The sequence below is a fragment of the Mchenga conophoros genome, linkage group LG14 (assembly GCF_057382185.1).
Source record: "Mchenga conophoros isolate Kocher_MC1m ecotype Shallow Benthic linkage group LG14, M_conophoros_male_GT1.1, whole genome shotgun sequence".
NCBI classification, from domain to species: domain Eukaryota; kingdom Metazoa; phylum Chordata; class Actinopteri; order Cichliformes; family Cichlidae; genus Mchenga; species Mchenga conophoros.
In genome coordinates this window covers 30,779,017-30,799,511 of record NC_140539.1, presented here as the reverse complement: position 1 = coordinate 30,799,511, position 20,495 = coordinate 30,779,017, and the positions used below count along the sequence as shown (strand labels likewise).

At 39.4% G+C, this 20,495-nt stretch overlaps 1 protein-coding gene across 9 annotated transcripts in view; it reads left to right on the top strand.

Moving 5' to 3' along the window:
• The first annotated feature begins 421 nt into the window (after nt 1–421).
• Nucleotides 422–20,495, top strand: part of robo2 (roundabout, axon guidance receptor, homolog 2 (Drosophila)) — a 258,201-nt gene continuing 238,127 nt past the window's right edge. For 8 of the 9 annotated variants that reach the window (XR_014888201.1, XM_085243897.1, XM_085243892.1 and 5 more), the window contains exon 1: nt 422–886. Coding sequence is in view for 8 of the 9 variants with exons in the window: in XM_085243897.1 (XP_085100023.1) it covers nt 763–886 (124 nt within the window). In the remaining variant the exon portion in view is untranslated. The remainder of the gene's footprint in view (nt 887–20,495) is intronic. The other variant, XM_085243899.1, reaches the window with a different exon arrangement.

Genomic DNA, 20,495 nt, shown 5'->3' with positions numbered 1-20,495 from the left:
CTTGCTCCTTTTGCCCTTTAGATCCCTAGACCTTTACATTCTCAACGGAGAAACAGTCTCCATGCAAATTCCCTGCATCTCAACAAATATGGACCTTGTTCCTCTTCTGTCACCTTTTCTCACCATGCTCCTGTGTGCTGTTTACGGTATCAGACAGCCTCAGTCAAACACACCCACGGAAACTCCTTGCCACAGCGCTGAAGGTGGATTGTGCTCCTACCTCTTGTTTTCTCTACAATGTGAAGCTCTAAGCCAAAGACAGAGCTCAGAGGAATGAATTCCTCGTGAAACCCAGAGTGAGGAGAGCAGGAAATAATTCAGCAGCAGCTCCAGCAGCAGCATCAGCATCGATAGTGGTGGCAGCAGTGAGCGTGAGAGAGACGGAGAGAGAGGGAGTGTATGTGTGTGTGAGAGTGTGTGAGCAAGCTTGAGTGAGAGCGAGTTCCTATGCACTGAGCCGAGCGTAGCTGTACCGTGCCGTCGCATGGCAAGCTGTGTGTTCCCCTTTGGTTCCCGCGCGCTCTGATCAGGCAGAGCTTACAGAAGGGAGAGATGTGGCTTCACTCGGATCTCCAGCGTCAGTGAAGACCAGCACCCAGCCGGGGCATCACACAGCAGCATGGTAGGACTAGAGACCCACTGCTGACACCAGCGTGACTGATGATGACAGCCCACGCGTGGGTTACCATGCGCCACAGCCGCGCCGCTCTAGGAGGAAACACAGCCATGTGAAAGTGACTCGGCTGCCAGCAACTCTTGGACATGTTTTCCAGGGCAAAGTCTGGATTTCTTTCTGTTTTGAACTTGTTTGTTTTTCTCTTGGTGCTGTCTGGCTGCCCCGAACTCACCTATCAGGCAAGGACTAAAGGCAGATGGAACAAGGGGGGTAAGTCATGATGGGCAACCGTGATTTCAATTTATTTTGATTATTAATTGGAAAATTGGAGTAGTGTCATTGAACTGACCTGTACCAGGATATTTTATAAATGAGACATTGGACATTTGACTGTGATCTTGTGTGGGATAGTGTTAAAATCTCATCACAGACTGACGTTGCCTTTAAACACATTTGGAATAATACAACTGTGGATTTAACTGTCATGCTTCTTTTGCAATAACACACTCTGGTAGAAGTGTGTGCAAAGAAAGTTTACCCTTTTTTTTTAACACAGCACAAAGTGATGACCGCTTACAACCACAGAATGGTAGCTCCCAACTTTTCAGAGCTAGCCATTGAATCGCTGTCCAACACAGAGGTTAACATTTTTCATAGATGGGATGTTATTTTAACTGTCTACCTGTGATCTTTTAGATTTTTAAAGATCTAGCTTGAAATCCCTTCACATACACGCACACCCTTCTGTCTCCGTGTGGCGAAGGTGTGTTGCGTGAGATCACATTTATCTTTGCACCCTGGAATATTTGGTTGGCAGGACATGCCACCGGTGTCTTAGAACTGTGATTTTTGGTTTAAAGACTTAGATCACTAGTCTTGAGGGGAGGTGTAAATAATTCATCTCAGCCCCTCCGTGGGAGCGGTCCTCTCGCCTCTCTTGTAGCATTTAATCCCCTTTGTCGGATTAAAGGAACCTCTAATCTTAGTGCTAGTGCTCAGCGAGAAGGCTGAGAGATGCTCCCTGCAGCCTATCGGCATTGTTAGCACTCAAGGCTCATGCTCAGTGGGTGTGTGTCTTCAAAGAGGCAGTGTCACCACTGTGATCTATGTAATGATTCCTTGTTACTTTGCTCTTTTTCTGCCTCACCCACTCTCCACTTAAAATTTCTTGAAATCCAGCTCTTTCACACCCACCTTGTACATGAACTTCTCACTGAGATGCATCATTAGCACCCAGCAGTTCTAAATTAATGACTTGGACCAAGCTTTCAGGTCACTAATACACATTTTTAAAAGAATATTAGGTAATGAAAGAATTTCTCTTTCCATTTCCAGTGCCTCTCACGTAAGCCGCTCTACATATTCATCGTTTAATTTTTCATAGTTTCAGCTATTGGTGTATTTTCAGCCCAGTTTTGAATCACTTGAAATGATAAAGTGTGCTTAAGAGTAGAGCTTGATTTTTTTTTTTTTTTTTGCAAATATGAATTAGCAATCAGTAAACCAAGAGTAAAAGCAGTTACACTATGAAATCCCAGCTATCACTGGCCTCTGGTGAAATGGAGGGCAGTGACCTCCCTCGGTGTAATTAGGCCATAAACTCCATCCCTATCTGTGCACTGTTGAACAAATCATTCCACAGGCTTGCTCTTAATTTTAACCTTGGTGGCTTAAACCGGTAGTTTTGTGACAAAAAAAACTAATGTTTCTTCATATTTAAGATAAGATATGTGTGGAGTTAAGAAATGTTTATGGATGCTGTTTCATTCGCTGTAAAGATACTAGTTGTGTGTAATTTTGTGTACGTCATTTGTGTACCATCACAGTGTAGCTGGATTTCTCACATGATCATATAATTTGCCAGAATTATTTAGGTTGTCAACATTTACCCTGCTGTTACTTATAGCTAACAGTCCTTTGGAAAAACGTGTGCACACTGCATAGTTTTATATGTTCAGACTGAGTTTCCTGTTGCAAAAATACAGCATGAGCAAAATATAAAATGATATAAAAAAACATCAAAAAAACATCAAAATGACCCAATACATTGAGGTTATTGGCCACCCAATATCTTATGAATGTCAGACACTCGCCATCCACCTTCCAGAGGAATGAAAGCTGTTTATAGAAATTTGGATTCCACTAGGGGCAAGTTGTCACAGTGGAAAGGTGATCAAAACTCTCATAGAAATATCTCAAAGCACTTCTGCAATCTAAGGAGACTGGCTCCCATATTGTGATATCTCACTCCATGAGCTTTGAAGCTCCGCTGAAACACCACTGCTACTGTTTTTGAGTGAAGGAAAAAAAAAGACTATAATATTTCTCTGCCTCCTGTGATAAGCGGGAAAAGACTTGCGTTGCGTTGATTTGGGTTGCATTGTACTGTAAAGGTTGGCAACTGAAAGAAATGTACTGATATAAAACTGAAAGTCTGTAAGTTAGAACTTCCAACAAGAAAGTCCATCCATCCATCCATCCGCTTATCCTTTTCAGGGTCACGGGGGGCGCTGGATCCTTTCCCAGCTGTCACTGGGCGAGAGGCGGGGTACACCCTGGACAGGCCACCAGTCTGTCGCAGGGCTAACACACAGAGACAGACAACCATTCGCACTCACATTCACTCCCGCATTCATACCTATCGGCGATTTAGACTAATCAATTAACCTGTCCCCACAAACTGCATGTCTTTGGACAGTGGGAGCAAGCCGGAGTGCCTGGAGGGAACCCACGCAAACACGGGGAGAACATGCAAACTCCACATAGAAAGACCCCGGCCTGATGGTGGAATTGAACTCAGGACCTTCTTTCTGTACGGCAACAGCACTAACCACCGTGCCACCAAAAGAAAATCCATTTATCTATAAAATTACAGCAGAAAAACTTGCATTGCATATTTTTGCTGTCAAATTTCAAACGGACTCGAGCATCGGGCTTTGCTTTGCAGCTCAGCGTGGCTGTAGTCGATATTAGAGGTGCGAACTTCTTCCCACAGATTGATGTCTTAGTCAGTGGTATTCTTTGGTTGTTGCTTTAATCGTTTATCTTAAAGGTAAGAGTAGTTAACCCTACCTGCTCGCATGCCACTGATGGGTATTTCACTTGTCATTCCTGCAAGTTGCTAAATTTCTTTGTTAATTCATCCATTGATCACCACATGACCTCTAATCTCTTTCTAAAGGTCTATCATATTTTAGACATAGGTACAAGCTAGATATGATAACTTATAAAACAACCTTTATCTTTATCTATATGTTGCGTTGCTTTTATCTGTTCTGACACCTGACTTCAAAGGTAAAAAGAACACAGACTATTCCCGACTGCCAACTAGCATTATGACAGAAGAATGTGACAGAAGTGAAGGCTTTTTGTAGACACATATTACTAGTAACTTTTAGCAGGATTTTGAGATCAAATCAGAACTGGTTGGTCCAACTTGTTAAAAAATCTTAAATCAGTGTTGTCCAATAAAGCTGCAGTCGGAGCATCTTTCATCCATCTTTCCGCAGCCTGGTTTGTGCTGACGGTGTTTAGCCATTTGATTAACACCATGTGTACAAGGTGTGCTGCTGTGTAGGTAAAAATCAATGGTTAAACATTATTTGCTTTCATCCAATCTCAAGAGAGTGCTTGTTCTGAGTGTCTTGTGATCAGGAAAGATTCCACTTACTTCCTATCCATGATGTCTGACACGACACTGGAGAAAATCCAACAAATTACTATTCCTTCATATTCTTACACCACCCTGCAGAGACATCCTCCATAACTAATATCACACAGGCACCCAGATCAGGGACAGTAGAGATTGAACTGAGCCCAGCAGTGGGGGAGAAATCCAATTGAATGTATTACAATCCCACCAAACTACAATAAATGGAAATGTGAAGACAGTACCAGGTGGAGAGAAGCCTGGCTGTGTTAACACAAAGCTATGAAGACAAATGATATTTGGAATACTCCAGGTTTAGAGACGGGGTCACTTTTTGTAATGTTTTCAAAAACTGATTTACTAAATGGGGGGCCTGCTGAGGTGGTCAGCGATGAACACACATTAGAGAAATAACACACACTCCAACAACAGAGTATCTCTGGCGTCTGGGATGATAGTGAGAGTATCAGATTTATAGAGCAAGAGAGGAGATGGGGAATTAATATCATCACTTCCTACTCACACAGGAATAATATGTAGCCTACAGATCAACAGCACAAATTGCTTGCTTTATCACTGTGTTTGCACATGCTCTGCTTCATAACTGTGCAATTAGTAAGTGCCGGTCAAGGCCGATCAGTCCATTAGAAACAATAAAGCGATCATCTGAAAACGTTGCATACAAAACAAAATTAGCCAAACAAAATGACCTTTTTACAGATTTATGTAGGTAGGCACCCTAGTTTTAACAGACAAGCGCTGTTATGGGATAATTTGTCTGTTTTGCACATATCAAATTCATACATTCAAATTATGAAAATACACGTTCATACCTTACTGACATGACACTGGGATATGGATAAATCAGCTTCTATCAAGAAAAAATGACGCATCACTGCATAGGGATCGTAAATACATTAGAGGGTAAAGTATACAACTGGAGCCTGAAATATCACCTAATGACCAACCACCAGCGACAAAACAGGAAATGATTTCCATTAAAATCGGATAGGTGCATTAGTGTTCTTACTTTTAGAGTAGTTAAATGTCCCAGGAATCCACAGGGTAGAGGCTTCTGGCACAGTTTGACCTGCGTGCAATGTGGATGGAGAAGATTAGAAAGTCTTGCTCCAGCAAGTTACTGCAAGTTTATTGTTTAAAGGATGTGTTGCAGCTTGTGGCCAGACAAAAAAAAAAAAAAGAATTACTCCTCTCTCATATACTTACACTACCTACTCTATAAATCAACCCTTTTCCAGACATTTCCGCTAGAGAAATCAGACACGGGCACATCAGTGGGCTGAGCATAGAGATGCATTTTGTAGTGTTTCCTTTTCCCCCACATCTTTGAAATCACAGCTCATGCAAACTTTGTCTCTGTTGGCTTGCTCACAGTTATGAATAGAGTCAAATCACAAATACTCCCCAAAAGTTTAATAGTTATTCTTTATTTACTACCGACAGCCACCACATTTAACAGCTCAGTTATAAGGCAGAGCTCAGCTGACTATTCAGCAGCAGAGACTGCCCGATGTTGTCGTGTTTATGCTGTTTACCACAGTTCATGACCTCAGTATAGCATTTCCATACGAATTTGATAGAAAGAGAAGCATTTATTTTTGAAGGTAACAAAAGTCAGTAGTATGAATAATAGATGATAGTATTGAAAAAAAAATGCTTTATGTTGGTACTGTAGTAGATTTAGTCTTCCGTTTTCCTCAGAATTGGGTGTATTTTTTGTGAACCAGTCTTTATGTAAAATTGCTATTAATGGATATGCCTGAACCCCCAATGTGCCAGTCATGCTGTGGCCCTAGCAGGAAGTCAGAGCTGGCTGCAGGGATAGAAATATTATACAAACTAATGGGGGGAAAATTAGGCAACAGCCTGACAGGAAAATTAAATCACTGTCATTATTTTTACAATTAATAAGCTTTGACTTGTGTCTTGGGGCAGGGAACACATGAAGGACTCTCACAGAACAAGCAAAAAAAATTAAATAAATAAAAATCACTCACTATCTGTTCCTGTGACGTTTTGCTGACATTCTGTGACTCAGTTTGATTTCATTATAGAGATTTCTCAGAACAGTTTTCACCCTCTCGTGTATGCTAATGTGAAAATGTAGGCCGAATTTTCAGTTCTGCTAAACACTTGATTTTATTTTAGAAAAAAAAATGCTTACAAGACAGCCAAGCAAGTACATCTGTAATGAGTGAAGTAGCTCTCCTAATTACGCAATCATGAAAAAGGCTCAAAAGGCAAAAAAATATGCCTGCTGTTTCTTGTTCATTCCAATTAGATCATTAAGCTGTGTGCCACTGCAAGTTCAGAAGAATCGTTTTCTCAAATGTACTTGCCTTATGTACGCCTACATGTGGTTAGGAAAAAAAAATGCATTTGTACAAGCTGAAAAGTGTGGGCGAGATTACAGATACAGTGGTAACAGGATTGAGTCAACATTAGGTAAATGTTGTTGCTACCCAGTTTAGAGTGTTAGAGGGTTGATGATAAATGAAAGCAAAGAAAATTATTATTTTATGCGTTCCGACGCTGCTTTCTTTACTGTAATGTATTTTTTTTAAACATAAAGCATACAATGACAAACATACACACACAAAGGTAAAAAATTCAACATTGTTATTGAAATGCAAATTTTAGAAGTAAATATATAAACACATCTATCGCTGTTTTAATTTGTGATTGTGTGGGTGTCACAATTTGTCGTGCAGTATGTGTTTATTTATATTATCTAACAATCTTTGTGTTGTGACTCATCGGGTTGTAATGAGGGACTGAGGCTATTCATTTATAGATAGGCCAGTGTTTTTTCTCTCTTCTGTGTGAATAGGAGTTTGTCTCACTGTAGTTCGGCCTTCAGACGAACACAGAGCTTGTTTTGAACCTTCACCTTTCTTTCACCATTTTTTTTTTTTATTGATGGGTTTTTATGCCACGAATCTTGTTGCAAGAAAATTGCCCGCTTTTGTCACTGATTTGGCTTTTCTTTTTACACCTATGGGAACAGAAGGATCAGGAAAATTGTAATCTTTTAATGCTTGTATGGGTGTTTTGAAAATGATTTTACAGGTTAAATACAGTTAGGTAAAGACAGAAAAAGGTAAGGACATTTGTGGGATAATAGAATTCAATAGTAATATTCAGTTATCTGTCATTCCCATTTTGGTATGGTTTAAATAACATGTATGAAAATGTGCCACTAATTTTGCTAATGTGACTTTGGCTGCCAATCAAAATAATAATCCATCTGTCTGATTAAGTCATCTAAATATTATGCAATTAAATATGTCAGTCCCTGTGTTGTTGTTACCCCTAGCTATCTTAAACTTTTAAGTGAAGGGGTTTATCATTTTTGATAAACCCGAGGAAGATTATTTACTGTGGACAATTACAAAGGAAGAGGCAGTGAAATAACTAATTCTGTAAATGGGTAAAGTGTCATCACTGTACTTATTGCTCTTTTGCCACTTGCCATGTAAACAGCTTAGCTTAATTTCCACATTCTAGTCTTCCAATGAAGCTGACTTCTAATAGCAGAAGAAATTACACAGTACAATAACAGTGTTTGTGAGTAAATTTCACACCGTAAATATGACAGCTTAGCTTGACGGATAGAAGAGGGCACATTTTATAGCTGCAGATCCTTTCACCCTGTCGTTATCTGACTTGGCTACAGCCACGTTGCAGAGTATCTGCTTGATCACATGTGAAGATGGTCCAAGTATAATAGTGTATGCATGATTGCTTTACTGCACACAATATCCTTTCCTCTTGCATCTCGCTCTCTCTCTAGCTTGGTCTCTAGAGATGATGATGGCTATGATGTGATGATTGTGACGAAACGCAAGTTTTGCTGTTTAAACTTTGGATTTAAATATTGTATTGCAGCAGAAAAACTGTGCTAGTCAGCAGAGAGTGTGGAGAGAGTGTAACACCTTACTGTTCAAGGTAATTGTATTGTAGGGATTCTTTATTATTTCTTTGGAAATGTCAGGAGCTAAGCTCTAACATCAGAGTCTCTGGCCAATTGAATTTTTCTACTGTTGCCAGGAAGATGACGCTGTCACGGTCAGAAACAGGAATCCTTCACAAAGCATGTCAGTAGACAGAACTACATCTCAGTAAGCTTTTCTTTTCTTTTCTTTCTTTCTTTCTTTCTTTCTTTCTTTCTTTCTTTCTTTCTTTCTTTCTTTCTTTCTTTCTTTCTTTCTTTCTTTCTTTTTTTTTTTACCTTATCTGTGACTCTCTCCTCCACTCTAACTCACTTTCTTTTGATATACCTCCTTACCGCTCTTTGCTCTCCCCAATAAAACTTTAAAGAGATAAGAAGCTTTTTTCTATTTCAGGGTCACCATTAGCCTGAATAATGCATTGACAAGAGAAGAGCAGTTTGAGTTCTGTGGAGGATAGAAGCACAGCCTTCAATTAAATTATACATCATTATCACAGCTGGCAAGCCTGGTGCGACCGTACCCACTCCATCCTCCTCTAAATGTTCCATGTTACTGCCTTGTCCAATATTGTGTGTCAAGCAACAGCCTCTTCTTGTGCCAGCATAGAGCTGGGATGCAGATAGCACCGCCTGTGTTGGTTAGAGGAGCACATAAAAAATGGGAACAGTCTAATACAGCAACTTAACTGAAAGTACTGTAGTGGTGTTATTCTGACTTTCTGATTACGCCAATCTTTAATGGACCGTGGTATGCAGATTGTTAAGTTGTTCCAGTCAGTCTGTAAAATAATGCAATATGCAGCAATATGTTTAAATAAAACGTTAAAGCAATCTCCTGTTTGTTTGGGTTTTTTCAAAATTTCCTGCAGTGTGTCCTTGAGTAGTGTATTTGAACCTGTGACTGCTAATCAGTAAGGACATTTTAAGAATTGGGTCCATTATTGTTTCTGGTCTGTTTCATTCTCATGTCTGTAAAATCTCTGCCAAAGGAGGGAATTTCTTCAAATTTTGCACAAACAATAAGCTTGTCTAAAAGATAAATTCATTAGAATTTATGGACTATGGTCGACAGTAAGTATTGTTGTGACTTTACAAAACCCATTTTGTCCCACTGTCACATCTCAATGAGTGGCACACATTATCGGCTATCATGTGTGACATAAGCATAAATGACATACTGCGTTTTTGTTTGTTTTTTAACTGTTGTTTTTTGACTGCAGCAAACACAACAGATTTTAATATGATACCAGGCATCTCTTAGCCGTACATTTGTGGCAGCTAATTGCTTCTTTCGTAAAGAAAATGTCAAATGTAAAGATCTTAAATTGTTCGCCAGCATATTAAGAAGTCTGAGCACTCATTTGAACAGCATCTTGGACAATAATCTGTTTGCAGGTACAACAGTGTATATTTTTATTGCAGATTTATTAATGCCAGTGGCTTTTAAAAGCCACTGTTGTATAAAATGATAACTTTCATTGTACATCCTACTTGTAGAAAAACTGAAAGCTGTAGTTGAGAAGGACATTCTCTAGTGTGTTATTACCTGCCCTATATTAGTGCTGCATTATTAACATTGTCCTTAGCCCACTAGTTAATTAACCCCAAAGACCTTAATTTACAGACGAATAATGCATAACAATGGATTACCTTCCTGTTCTCATTACTAAGATTGATTGATTAAAATCACAGTTGTGTTATCGGTCATGCTTAAATATGAACATATTATCAGTGAGTTGCCATTATTGAGCTATTACTAGAAATTAACTCTAGCGTACTGTATTCAGCTTTCTCATATTCTGACAAAGCTGGTACGTTAAGCAGTTTTGACTATACAGACATGACTCCCGCCCTTTGTGAATTATTTCAAGTCAAGCCGTGTTAATACAGTTTAATCTCAGAGTTGTCTTGTGATTAAATATTTGTAAAACACATATGCCGTACCATGGTACTGTAGAATTAGGTGTCATTAAAAATCTACGGAGTGTCATTAAGCAAGAGAACTGAAATTTTAATATTTTCATTAGCAGTCCAAGTTCTAATAACCAATCATGTTTCCTCAGGCTACATGCATAGTGAATAAAACAAACAGAATTTGCCAAATAGCTTTTTTGAAATTGCCAGCTTTAATCTGACTTCAATTTGACCCTAGTGGATAGCTGATGCGTTTCCTGGCTAATGTTAACATTTCAAACTTACAAATTATACAGTCTTATATGCGTTACTACAAGACAAAAATAAATAAGAAAATGCAGCAAATTATTTGTGGAAATTTTTTTTCGTTTCTCTGTTAAAAGGAAAAGCAGCCTTAATAGCAGTCTTGTTAAAAAAAAACAGTCCTTTTTATATATGTACCAAAGTAAAAAAAAAAAATCTATCTGCATGTGCTCATACTCAGTTTTAATACCATATAAAATTGTTAAAATTGTAAAAAACATCCTTCTGTAACAGGACACTGCATTTTTGTTGCATTGAGCTCATATTTAGTGCAGCATTATTTCTCTGTGCACTTTTGTGTCACCGGATTAGTGTGTTTATAGTCCAATTTATCATGTTGGATTTACCTGCCATGAAAAATCTCTTCCTATCTCTGAATATGTAATGGCTCTGCTTTGCAAATACACCGAGATGAATATTAACAAGTGGTCTCTGCAGTCTTCCAGCTGATGCCCTGCAAAGGTTTTAGAGCGTGATGTCTTGCAGAGACTAAAATAACTTGTAGAATATTAACCCAAAGCCAACAAATGTAAAACAAAGTAATTCCCAGGATCTCACTATACCTACCAGAACCCCTTTTCCTTAAGCATATAAAATACAAAAAGTTGGATCACTGGGAGCTGCAATCTTTTGCTTTTTGTCTGCCATAAATGATCCAACAAAGGTTTCTCACCTTTGCTTTCTGACAGAGTGGGTGGCTATGATGCAGTGGATAAAATGAAGTGATATGTGACCATGGATGCTTTGAAAGATGAGGTGGAAGTCTGCACAGTGAGGCTGGATTAAGAGTTTAATGACTGGTAAAATTGTGGCATTTCGTCCAAGGTGACCCCTGTGGAGAGGTGATCACGCCAAAGCTAGATGGAAAGTGAAGGTAATCCTTCCTGCCTCATTTTCAGATAGATGTCACCAGCACAGGCTTTGTCACCAAAGCCCAAGGCATGTAATTACACTTTTATTGGCTTTAGGGAGCCTGCATCATTCATTTAAAGAATAATCTCACTTCTGAGCACAAGCCACAGTACATATAGATCATACCTGCATGAAAGCCTCTTGTTCTTACTTGCTGTGGCTTAATGGACTTCTATGAATATAGGTTGGATTCATTGCTAACAGCACGTAGGGCGTTAATACCTGAGTGTTGCCCAGACGTTAGCCCTCTCGCTTCCTCAGTTGGGTGTTTCGTGAGTTGAAGAGCAAGGCCATATGAGTATGACAGCAGTAGCATGTGAGTGTCTGGATCTACTGCCAACCAGCCTTGACACCATTAGCTCTGGTGACACATTAAGGTTCTGTTTGCCTTGTAATTTGTTTTGTCTGTCAGTTTGATGGATGTCTTGTTTGTCGGCACTTCCTCACACATTGGAAAATGGTGGCTCGAGGACATTGTTAAACGAACTTCAGAAAGGGAGGCAGAAAGCATTTGTTTTCTTCAAACAGGTTTTTTTTGTGCGTGTGTGTTAATGGGTGTGTGCAACAATGTCTCCACTCCATACCGCGTCACACGCTGGGTAATTAAAGGTGAAAAGCTCATTTGAGGGCAAAGGCAGGGTAGGTACAGCGGTATGAGTAAGCTAGAAATGGAGATGGCGGTGACATTCCTTTGAGTAAATTTCCTAGCACTGAGATTTAAGTCATATGCTCAAATATGATTTGTACTCGAGCGTGAAGACTGTAAAACCACAAAAATGTCAATCTGATCTCATTTTATTTCCTATAAATATATGCTGGTAAGCACCGCTTTTAGTAATTCCGCTCTGCTATGCTTTGTTCATACTATTGACCTTACGTCTGTGACTGAGCAGCATGGCAGTATCCGTAAATGCAGTTTAGCACACTTGAGGAAGTGTAGCAGTATGCCAAAGAATGGTTTCACCTCTTTCTGCACAGCAGGTCACGCAAACGGCAGCATAGGACTGTTGAAAATTTCACTGCCTGACCACTCGCCCCCAGCTGTGCAATGTGGGAAGCCATCAGAGCCTTCTACCTCGACCACTCGGCTGTGGAAACATTTCTGCTACAGCACCAGCTCAGCTTAATGAGCCTCTTCGTCATTACCTACAATATATGTAGTGCCCCCAAAGGTGGGTGAATGAATAGATCTACAGTCAACACACTTTATTTGGTGCTCAAGCTTCAAGGATGTTTCAGATATGGGACATGCCATAACATCGTTGATGTTGTTGTTTGTCCTGTCTAAGTGTGGCCAAATATTGGAATCCCATAAATAGCTTAATATGAATGAATTTAGATACATAATTCTTACTGTTTAACACTGCGCTCATATGGTTTGATGTTTACTCAAAGTGGCAGTAAATATTAATATAAATGTAGCTGGTTTCAAACAAGTTTTGGTAGATGGGTCCAGCTTAGATTGATTCAGAATTTGGATTACTGAATTTTATGTCTAGGTTGTTTATAAAGGTGGACGTAGCTACTGTGATACTATGTATTGGTAAGTGAAATCCTGGAGTAAAGTCTCAAAATGAGTTTTTCTTAACTCACAGCTTCCTGTTTATAAATCAGATGTGACAAACGAGGGGCACTGACTGCACATAGACTAGCAAATCAGTAACAAGGTACTCCCACCCTAAAACATAACTTGCTTTATCCTTCTTTTTGACTTTACTGAGGCCTGTAATTTACAAAATGAACATCATGTTGTTTGAATAAGACTTGAAAACAGTGATTTAAAACCACGCAGTTATTAAGAAACTGTTTACCGAGGTCTTAGACAAAGATAGGTGGAGCACCATTTTCAAGAACAACTAAATAACTGGAATCTATTTTGCCAATGTTCCTTATTATGTGAGAATTTTGGTAATTACACTCTAAAGAAACTGCAGTATAGTCACCTGCTCGTCTTCAGTGCACAGTGATGTTAGTATGGAGCAGGTGAGCAGTCTGTGATGAAATGCTGCTCAGGTGCTGCTCTGCTGTTTTCTTCTGTCAGCCCCATTGACAGTGTACTCAGCTCACTCAGTCTCAAAACTTGACTAAAGTTGGTAAGCCCCGTGTGCTATCACTCTTCCCCTCTTTTCCTCGCGTGGTTTCATTTGTTACAACAGACCTTGAAATTTGAGAGACTGTGAGAAGAGCGGTGTAAGACTGTAACAGACATATCACAGTCTGGAAGCCATGGCTTCTCTTCCATTTTTCCTCACACGTGGAGAAGATAATATGTTACAGCTGAATCTCTTCACCACTCTAATCCACGGAGCAGGGGATGAAATCTTATTTGGGGATCAGCACCAGTGCATCACTGCCATGATAGCAACAACATGCAACTCTGCAAGCTCTTTTTTAAGAGCATTAGAGCCTAGGAATGAATCAGTCAGCAAAAAACCCCAAAAAACAACTTTTTGGCTCAATTATTTACTTATTTTTATTTTTTCAATTAGAACTGAAACAGCTGGATGCTGGTTTCTTAAAGTGTGTCACTAAAATAGCCATGCCTTAATCCCTCCATTCATTGAAAGTATCAACTATACTCGCCATTAAATTATGGATGTCTGTTTGAAACGCTATAGCAAAATATTTGAGACAGAGAGCGTTGGATTATTCAAATACAAAGGCTTGGTGAATGAGCTTTCCTTTTGTATGTGTTTGTTTCCTTTTCTGTCCTTTTAAATCTGAAGCCAAGCTTGTCTCAGAAGGATATGCAAATTTAGAAGAATAGCTGTCTGGCTCCCTGAGAAGCTCTTATCCTGCACTGTAGCTTCAATGGTGAATAGAGCTGGAAGATTTTAATGTGCTATAAGGGGCCGTTTTGACAAACTCTTCCTTTTGAACGATGGAATAAGCGTCTGTTCACTGTCTGAGCAACATAACTGGACCCTTTGGTAGAGATTAAAGCATTTCTGTTTCTCTGTTCTGTTGTTGATGGCCTAAATAACTTTGGATTGTCTATAAATAGCTAATATCTGTTATCCAGCATCCTGTCACCAGTTTAAATCTCAAATCTTATTTTAGATTTTGACAAGCTAGTCTTAGTCTGAATAACACCTGCTCACGTAAAAGAAAGGAGGGCACCTTATTTCCTATCATGTTGAATCACTGAGGGCTGAACTTGCTCTCCTCTGTTAAACTTGCATAGCAAATAAGGGTCTCCGAGGAGCTATGAAAAGCTGGAGGAGATTGTCACAGCTCATAAACAGGAGCTCGGGAGAGGTATTACAAAGCAAAAAAAATCGGAGAGGTAAAACTGCAGAACTGCAATTTGACAAGCAGGTTCAATCTTCATTTCACTCAAGTAGCTGCTGACTGTGATTGTTCTCCACAAAAACTCAAATGGTGTCGCTTTTATTTTCTGCTTGTAATGCTTACAGTGTTTCCAACACTTGATTTGCGCAGAGATGTAGTGATGCAGTTATTCAGTTTGTGGATGCAGCCAAAGTGTTTTTGCTGTAAACATTTGTTCGTGATTAAGAAGACACCATTAGCATATTGGAACTCTGTTCCAATTAATAAAGATAATTTCATCCATGCCCACACATGCCCCAAATCTGTGCATGGTGGCAGCCTACAGTAACAGCTGAGAGGATAGATTTTGACTCAAACAGATGAATGAGCAGATGTGAGTTGACAGTTCGCCACCACAGGTGAATCTGATGTTGGAGATATCATAGAAAAAAGCAGCCTACCCCAGAATCATTTTCAACAATGCAATCATTTATTCTAACAGGATTAAAAGCTACTTATGAGCCAAACTATCACTCGATTCCATTTTTTTCTTGGCTGGTTCCTTCTTTCTGCTACGTTTTGTTGCAGTGATGTGTATCAAAGTAAATACGGACCTTTTTATTACAAGAAGGGCTGATTTTGTGTTTTTTAAAAAGCTGTTCACGTGTTAATTTGAGGACCGAGTACAATATATATTCATCATACTTACATAGACTGCTTGTGCTTTAAGTAGATATCAACTATTAGATGATGGCCAAACTTCTCAGTCTCCTCAGCTGGACTGCACTAGGATGAAGAAGGTGTGGTGCTTCTGTGCTTCAGGCCATCGTGATCACATACTGTATGAATATTTTATTGTATGTGCTCTGATGGGTTACTTCAGTAAACCACAAGGACAGACCATTGCTAGCTGTAGATACACTGTAGTTTTGCCCATCGGAAATGATCTTTTATTATTCTCTTGACTCGATGGGTATATAACCATAGCTAATGATGCTTAGAATGTTTGTACCATTACTTTTGCATTAATGACTCCAGTATCTATTGTTTTTTATAGTCTGTAATGGTGTTTTTATGAATAGAGTTTAAAAAGGTTTTTTTTTTTTAAATAGCAATTTCAGTTGAATAGTAAAACTCCATTACAAAGATTATACACTTATAGTTATGCAACAAAAAAAGCTGTCCCTTTATGAGAGTCACATATCCAGGTATTTCTACGTGTAACTGACTTGTTGGATAGTCTACTTGTGGACTGACCCTAATATATATATGAATTCTTTTCATGTGGATAGCAGTGGTATTTAAATTAAAAATTAGTTAGGAAAGGAAATGTAAAAACATTTAGGTAAGATTTCAAATTTCCCACACTATACTTTTGTTAACTTAAGCCCCCTACTCAGTAAAAAGGACTCTAGAGGCAGAGGGGGTGTTTTTTCTCTTAACTTTGTCCCATTGGGATGACACGCTGTCTTTGTTATCTTACACCCAACATCAAACTCCTGATCCCAATCATAGCCTCTCTTTTTTTTTTATCTGACTGTGCACACTATTCTCCCACGTCACCCCAGCTGCTCCAGCACTGCTCCTCAGATTAGAGAACTCGCCAGCTCTCAGCTTTATCTACCATTGTTCCCCACCAAATAAAATTGGCTCCAGCGGGGAGTGGGAAGGAGAGTCGCTGGGGTTTATCTTAATCAGGAGCAGACATTAAAAAGTTACACAGAATTAGTTTTTTTTCTTGCTCCTCTCTGACAAGGGTCATTAGGGTTAACGCTGTAAAAAAAGGGGTGGGATGAAGTAGAGATTTGTCTCAGCATGTTCTGGCTTGAAGTACAAAGCTTCAAGGACAGTTGTGAATTGAATACACCTGGTAAGACATGGTGGGACAGAATGAAAAAGAATCAGCATGACGCTCGACAGCAGTTTGTATTTTGGATCTGTGTCAGAGGCTTTCAAAGGATGGTTACTGTAAAATGTTGTTGTGTTTTGTCATGAAATATCAATTTCTCAACTTAGCTTGTTTTACTCATGTTTTCAATGTAGATAGTTGCATGGTTGAACAAAGTGTCCTTTATCAAAGTCATCATATCGAAATTCTGCCATACTGAAACTACAAAGCCTTGTATTACTGTACAGTTTATATCTGAGCATGATATCTGGATAGGGAGGATTAAATGTTAAATGCTGATGTAATTAATTACAGCACATTACAATCACAACGTGGGTGGATAGTTCAGACAGGTAGACTTGACCACTAGACAATATTGGACAATTTGACCTAATATTCAAGATAAAAACCTTCTCAACATATTAAAAGGTCAACTACATCATCCACCTGTGAACTTTGTTTTGTATTGATATAAAGACTGAAAGTGATTCAAAACTCAGTCTTTTTTGTAATAGTGGGGCGACCGTGGCTCAGGGGGTTGGGAAGCGCATCTGTAACCGGAAGGTCGCCGGTTCGTTCTCTCTGTCCTGGTTGTTGTGTCCTTGGGCAAGACACTTTACCCTACCGCCTACTGGTGATGGCCAGAGGGGCCGATGGCGCGATATGGCAGCCTCGCTTCTGTCAGTCTGCCCCAGGGCAGCTGTGGCTACAACCGTAGCTTGCCTCCACCAGTGTGTGAATGCGAGAGTGAATGAATAGTGGCATTGTAAAGCGCTTTGGGTGCCTTGAAAAGCGCTATATAAATCCAATCCATTATTATTATTCAGCCACCATCTTAGGGTTATTGAATCCCTCCATTTGAAACCTTTGGCCCATTCAGAGTTTATTAAGTGAAGAGCATGAAAGTCAAAGTAAAATAAACATGTAGTCTGGAGCACTCAAACAGTGCCATGCAAAACTAACAAATTTAAGAGGATGAATATGGGTGGTATTTGTCTGTAGCAAGATTTGAGAAATGTACAATAGGTAGTCTAATGCAAACTCAAATGAAAAAATGGTTATAATGAGCTGTGTATAAGGCGAGACAAAAGAGAATGGACAAAAGGACTTGTAATAACGGGCTCGACGAAGAGATTTTCACTGGAAAGGATGTGCAGTAAGTTAGGTTGAAGGATTGAAATGGATATGTGCTAACAAGTAAGGAGTGTTGAGAAAATGGAAGGAGTACTCTGGGAAGTTGATGAGACAGAAGGAGATGTGACTGTGTCTTTGTGGATCTCGAGAAGGCATTTGATAGGGTGCCAAGAGAGGAACTGAGGTATTGCGGGTTTAAGTCAGGATTGGCAGAGACGTACAGTATGTGAGGCAGTTGAAGGACATTTATGAAGACAAACAGTGGAGAGGTGTGGTAGTACTAACGGATACTTTCAAGGTGGGGATAGGATTACAACAGGGATCAATTCTGATGTTGAGTTGACAATTTTATCTCAATTTTCATATTATTTTCATGACAACACAATACATTGCACTGCATTGAGTTATTTGTCATTGTCGCAAAAGTATTGTTTTTAATTTGAATTTTAATAAAGAAAATGTTTTTCACACTTTTTTTTCAGAGTTTTAGATTAATTTTAGTCCCATGTTCCCTGTGTACCAGAACTGTTGGTACTCAGTGAGCAATTCTGGCTCAAAATATCTTCTCTTCCACACTGGCCCAGTTGGCATTTCCCTGCCTGCACCTGCACTCCTATAATTAGTCATGTCAATGTTTCCTAAAAAGTTCAGGTGTAGACTGAACTATCCGTGTTAATGGCTACCAACTATATATTGTTTGTGTGCATATACACATTTACTGTACAGGTCAGGACAGACTGGATGAATTTGTGAAGAACAAATGCCTTTGTATGCATTCACCCATAGATTGCAAGACATTAGCTCACACAAATGGAAAATTTAACTTGGACATTTACTGATTTACTTTTGTAAATGGTCACATATGCTACAATTCTGGTCACAATCTGGAGCTCTGAATTTAAGTTTAGATTGTTTTAATTGGATGGTGGATGTAGATAGAGGAAGCTAGTTTCTTTAACCTTGACATGGGACCACCAAATCCATCAGATCCAACTAGGCTCATATGATACTGAGATATGACTGTAATGTAGGCAGCACTGATAACGAAAACACTTATTAATACCAAGATGAGGTAGGAACCAATGATCTGATGTCATTATGAGATAAAGCACCCCTGATACAGGTTCATCATTTTTAATTCATAAATTTAGTTGGATGTTTTGTTTTGTTTTTTTTAAAACCTGGTGATTATACCACACACCCATGTCACGTTACAAGTTTCCTGTGAGTGTGGACCTTAAATGGTTCTGATTCTTATCAATTCTCACTATGTCCTGGTTTCAGTCCTGACTCACACAGGGACTAAATGTGATGGAAAAAGTGAGTGAAGGACAGCCTGTATGTCCCTGTGGCCAGTGTCCAGTAAGATGGACTTCAAATATGACAGTGAAGGGCAGGGGTTATGGACAGAACCAAATCCCTCATCAGAATTTTGATTGAAACCATAAGACAGTGACAGATTCACTATGACCCTGACCCAAGCTGACATGGCCATGGTGAACTATTCAAATAGATCAACCACAATGAGCTTTTGGTTTTCTCAAAGAGCTGACCTAACTGGCACGTTTCTCTTTCAGTCTTTGTCAAGACACAGCTTACACTTCCTGTATCTCCTCTACTTATCCTTCATAACTCCATTCTCTGTAACCCCTCACGTCAAACCTCCCATTTGGCCTAATTTTCCCATGAGCTGCGTGTATTAATCAAGCTTAAGGCCTGATTGACAGGAGTTATCACCAGTGAATCAGTTCAGCCCTGCCTATCTAGCCCTTTCTGTCTGACTTGGAGACTATCAGAGCTTCTGCTATCTCTTGCGCCTGCAGCCAGTGTCTACCATGAGGAAGGGCTGCTACATCTGTGGCTCCCGCTTATCGCTTTCATTTTTAAACATCCCACAATCAAAGAGCCTGTAGCATTTCCTAGCTAATTGCCAGAGGATAATAAATTGCAAAATCCCACAACACCCCCGTCCTCTCTGTTAACCTCCATCTATGGTGCTTACAGTAACTGGCAGCAGGTAGCTAATAATCTGCTTCATTGGCGCCTCTCTTGATCGCCTGACTTGAGCATGTCCGCTATTCAGTTACAGGCTGAGTGACCCACTTTAATGGAAATTGTACCTGAATCCCTGGAACTCATCAAAACAAATGGTAAGTTATTCCAAGCGATGTGATGGTATACTGGTACTCTATCTGCCAAGATACAAATATGGAGCACTGTGGCTGAGCTGCAGTTTTCATTTAAAGATATTGGTCTCTGTCATTGCCCCAATTTACAGGATTACTATCTTTTCATTATGAACTGGTTATGTTAAACCAGATTTACTGTATTTAAACAGATGGCATACGAGGGTGTCAATTTTGCATGACAGGATTAGGCTCATCTCGCCATTTGGGGGTCTTTTAAAAAGCAGCAGAATATTAAAACATGAGCGCATTAGGAAAGATGCTTTCATGCAGAGTTGCTGAGTGTAATACTAAGGGGTGATAATTGCTGGGGATACACCCTTGGTCCTAATAATGTAAGGCTTAATTATTCCATGAAAAAGAAATGTTGCCTGATCATCTCGACTCCAGCATTTAATCTAAGCCTTATCTAGATTCCTATAGCCTTTTCTGCATTTGTAAGCATCCTGATATTAAACAACATTGGCCCGTTGAGACTTATCTGGTTCAGGATGTTCTCTCTGATTATCACTTTAACAAGAAGATTCTCAATTTTGAAGCAAATGTGTCAGTTTATTAACTGCATTAACTCCACACATGTATACTCACACAGAACACTGTGGTACACACAAAAGTGCACATTACTCTCTCTTTTTAAAAAATATCTATTT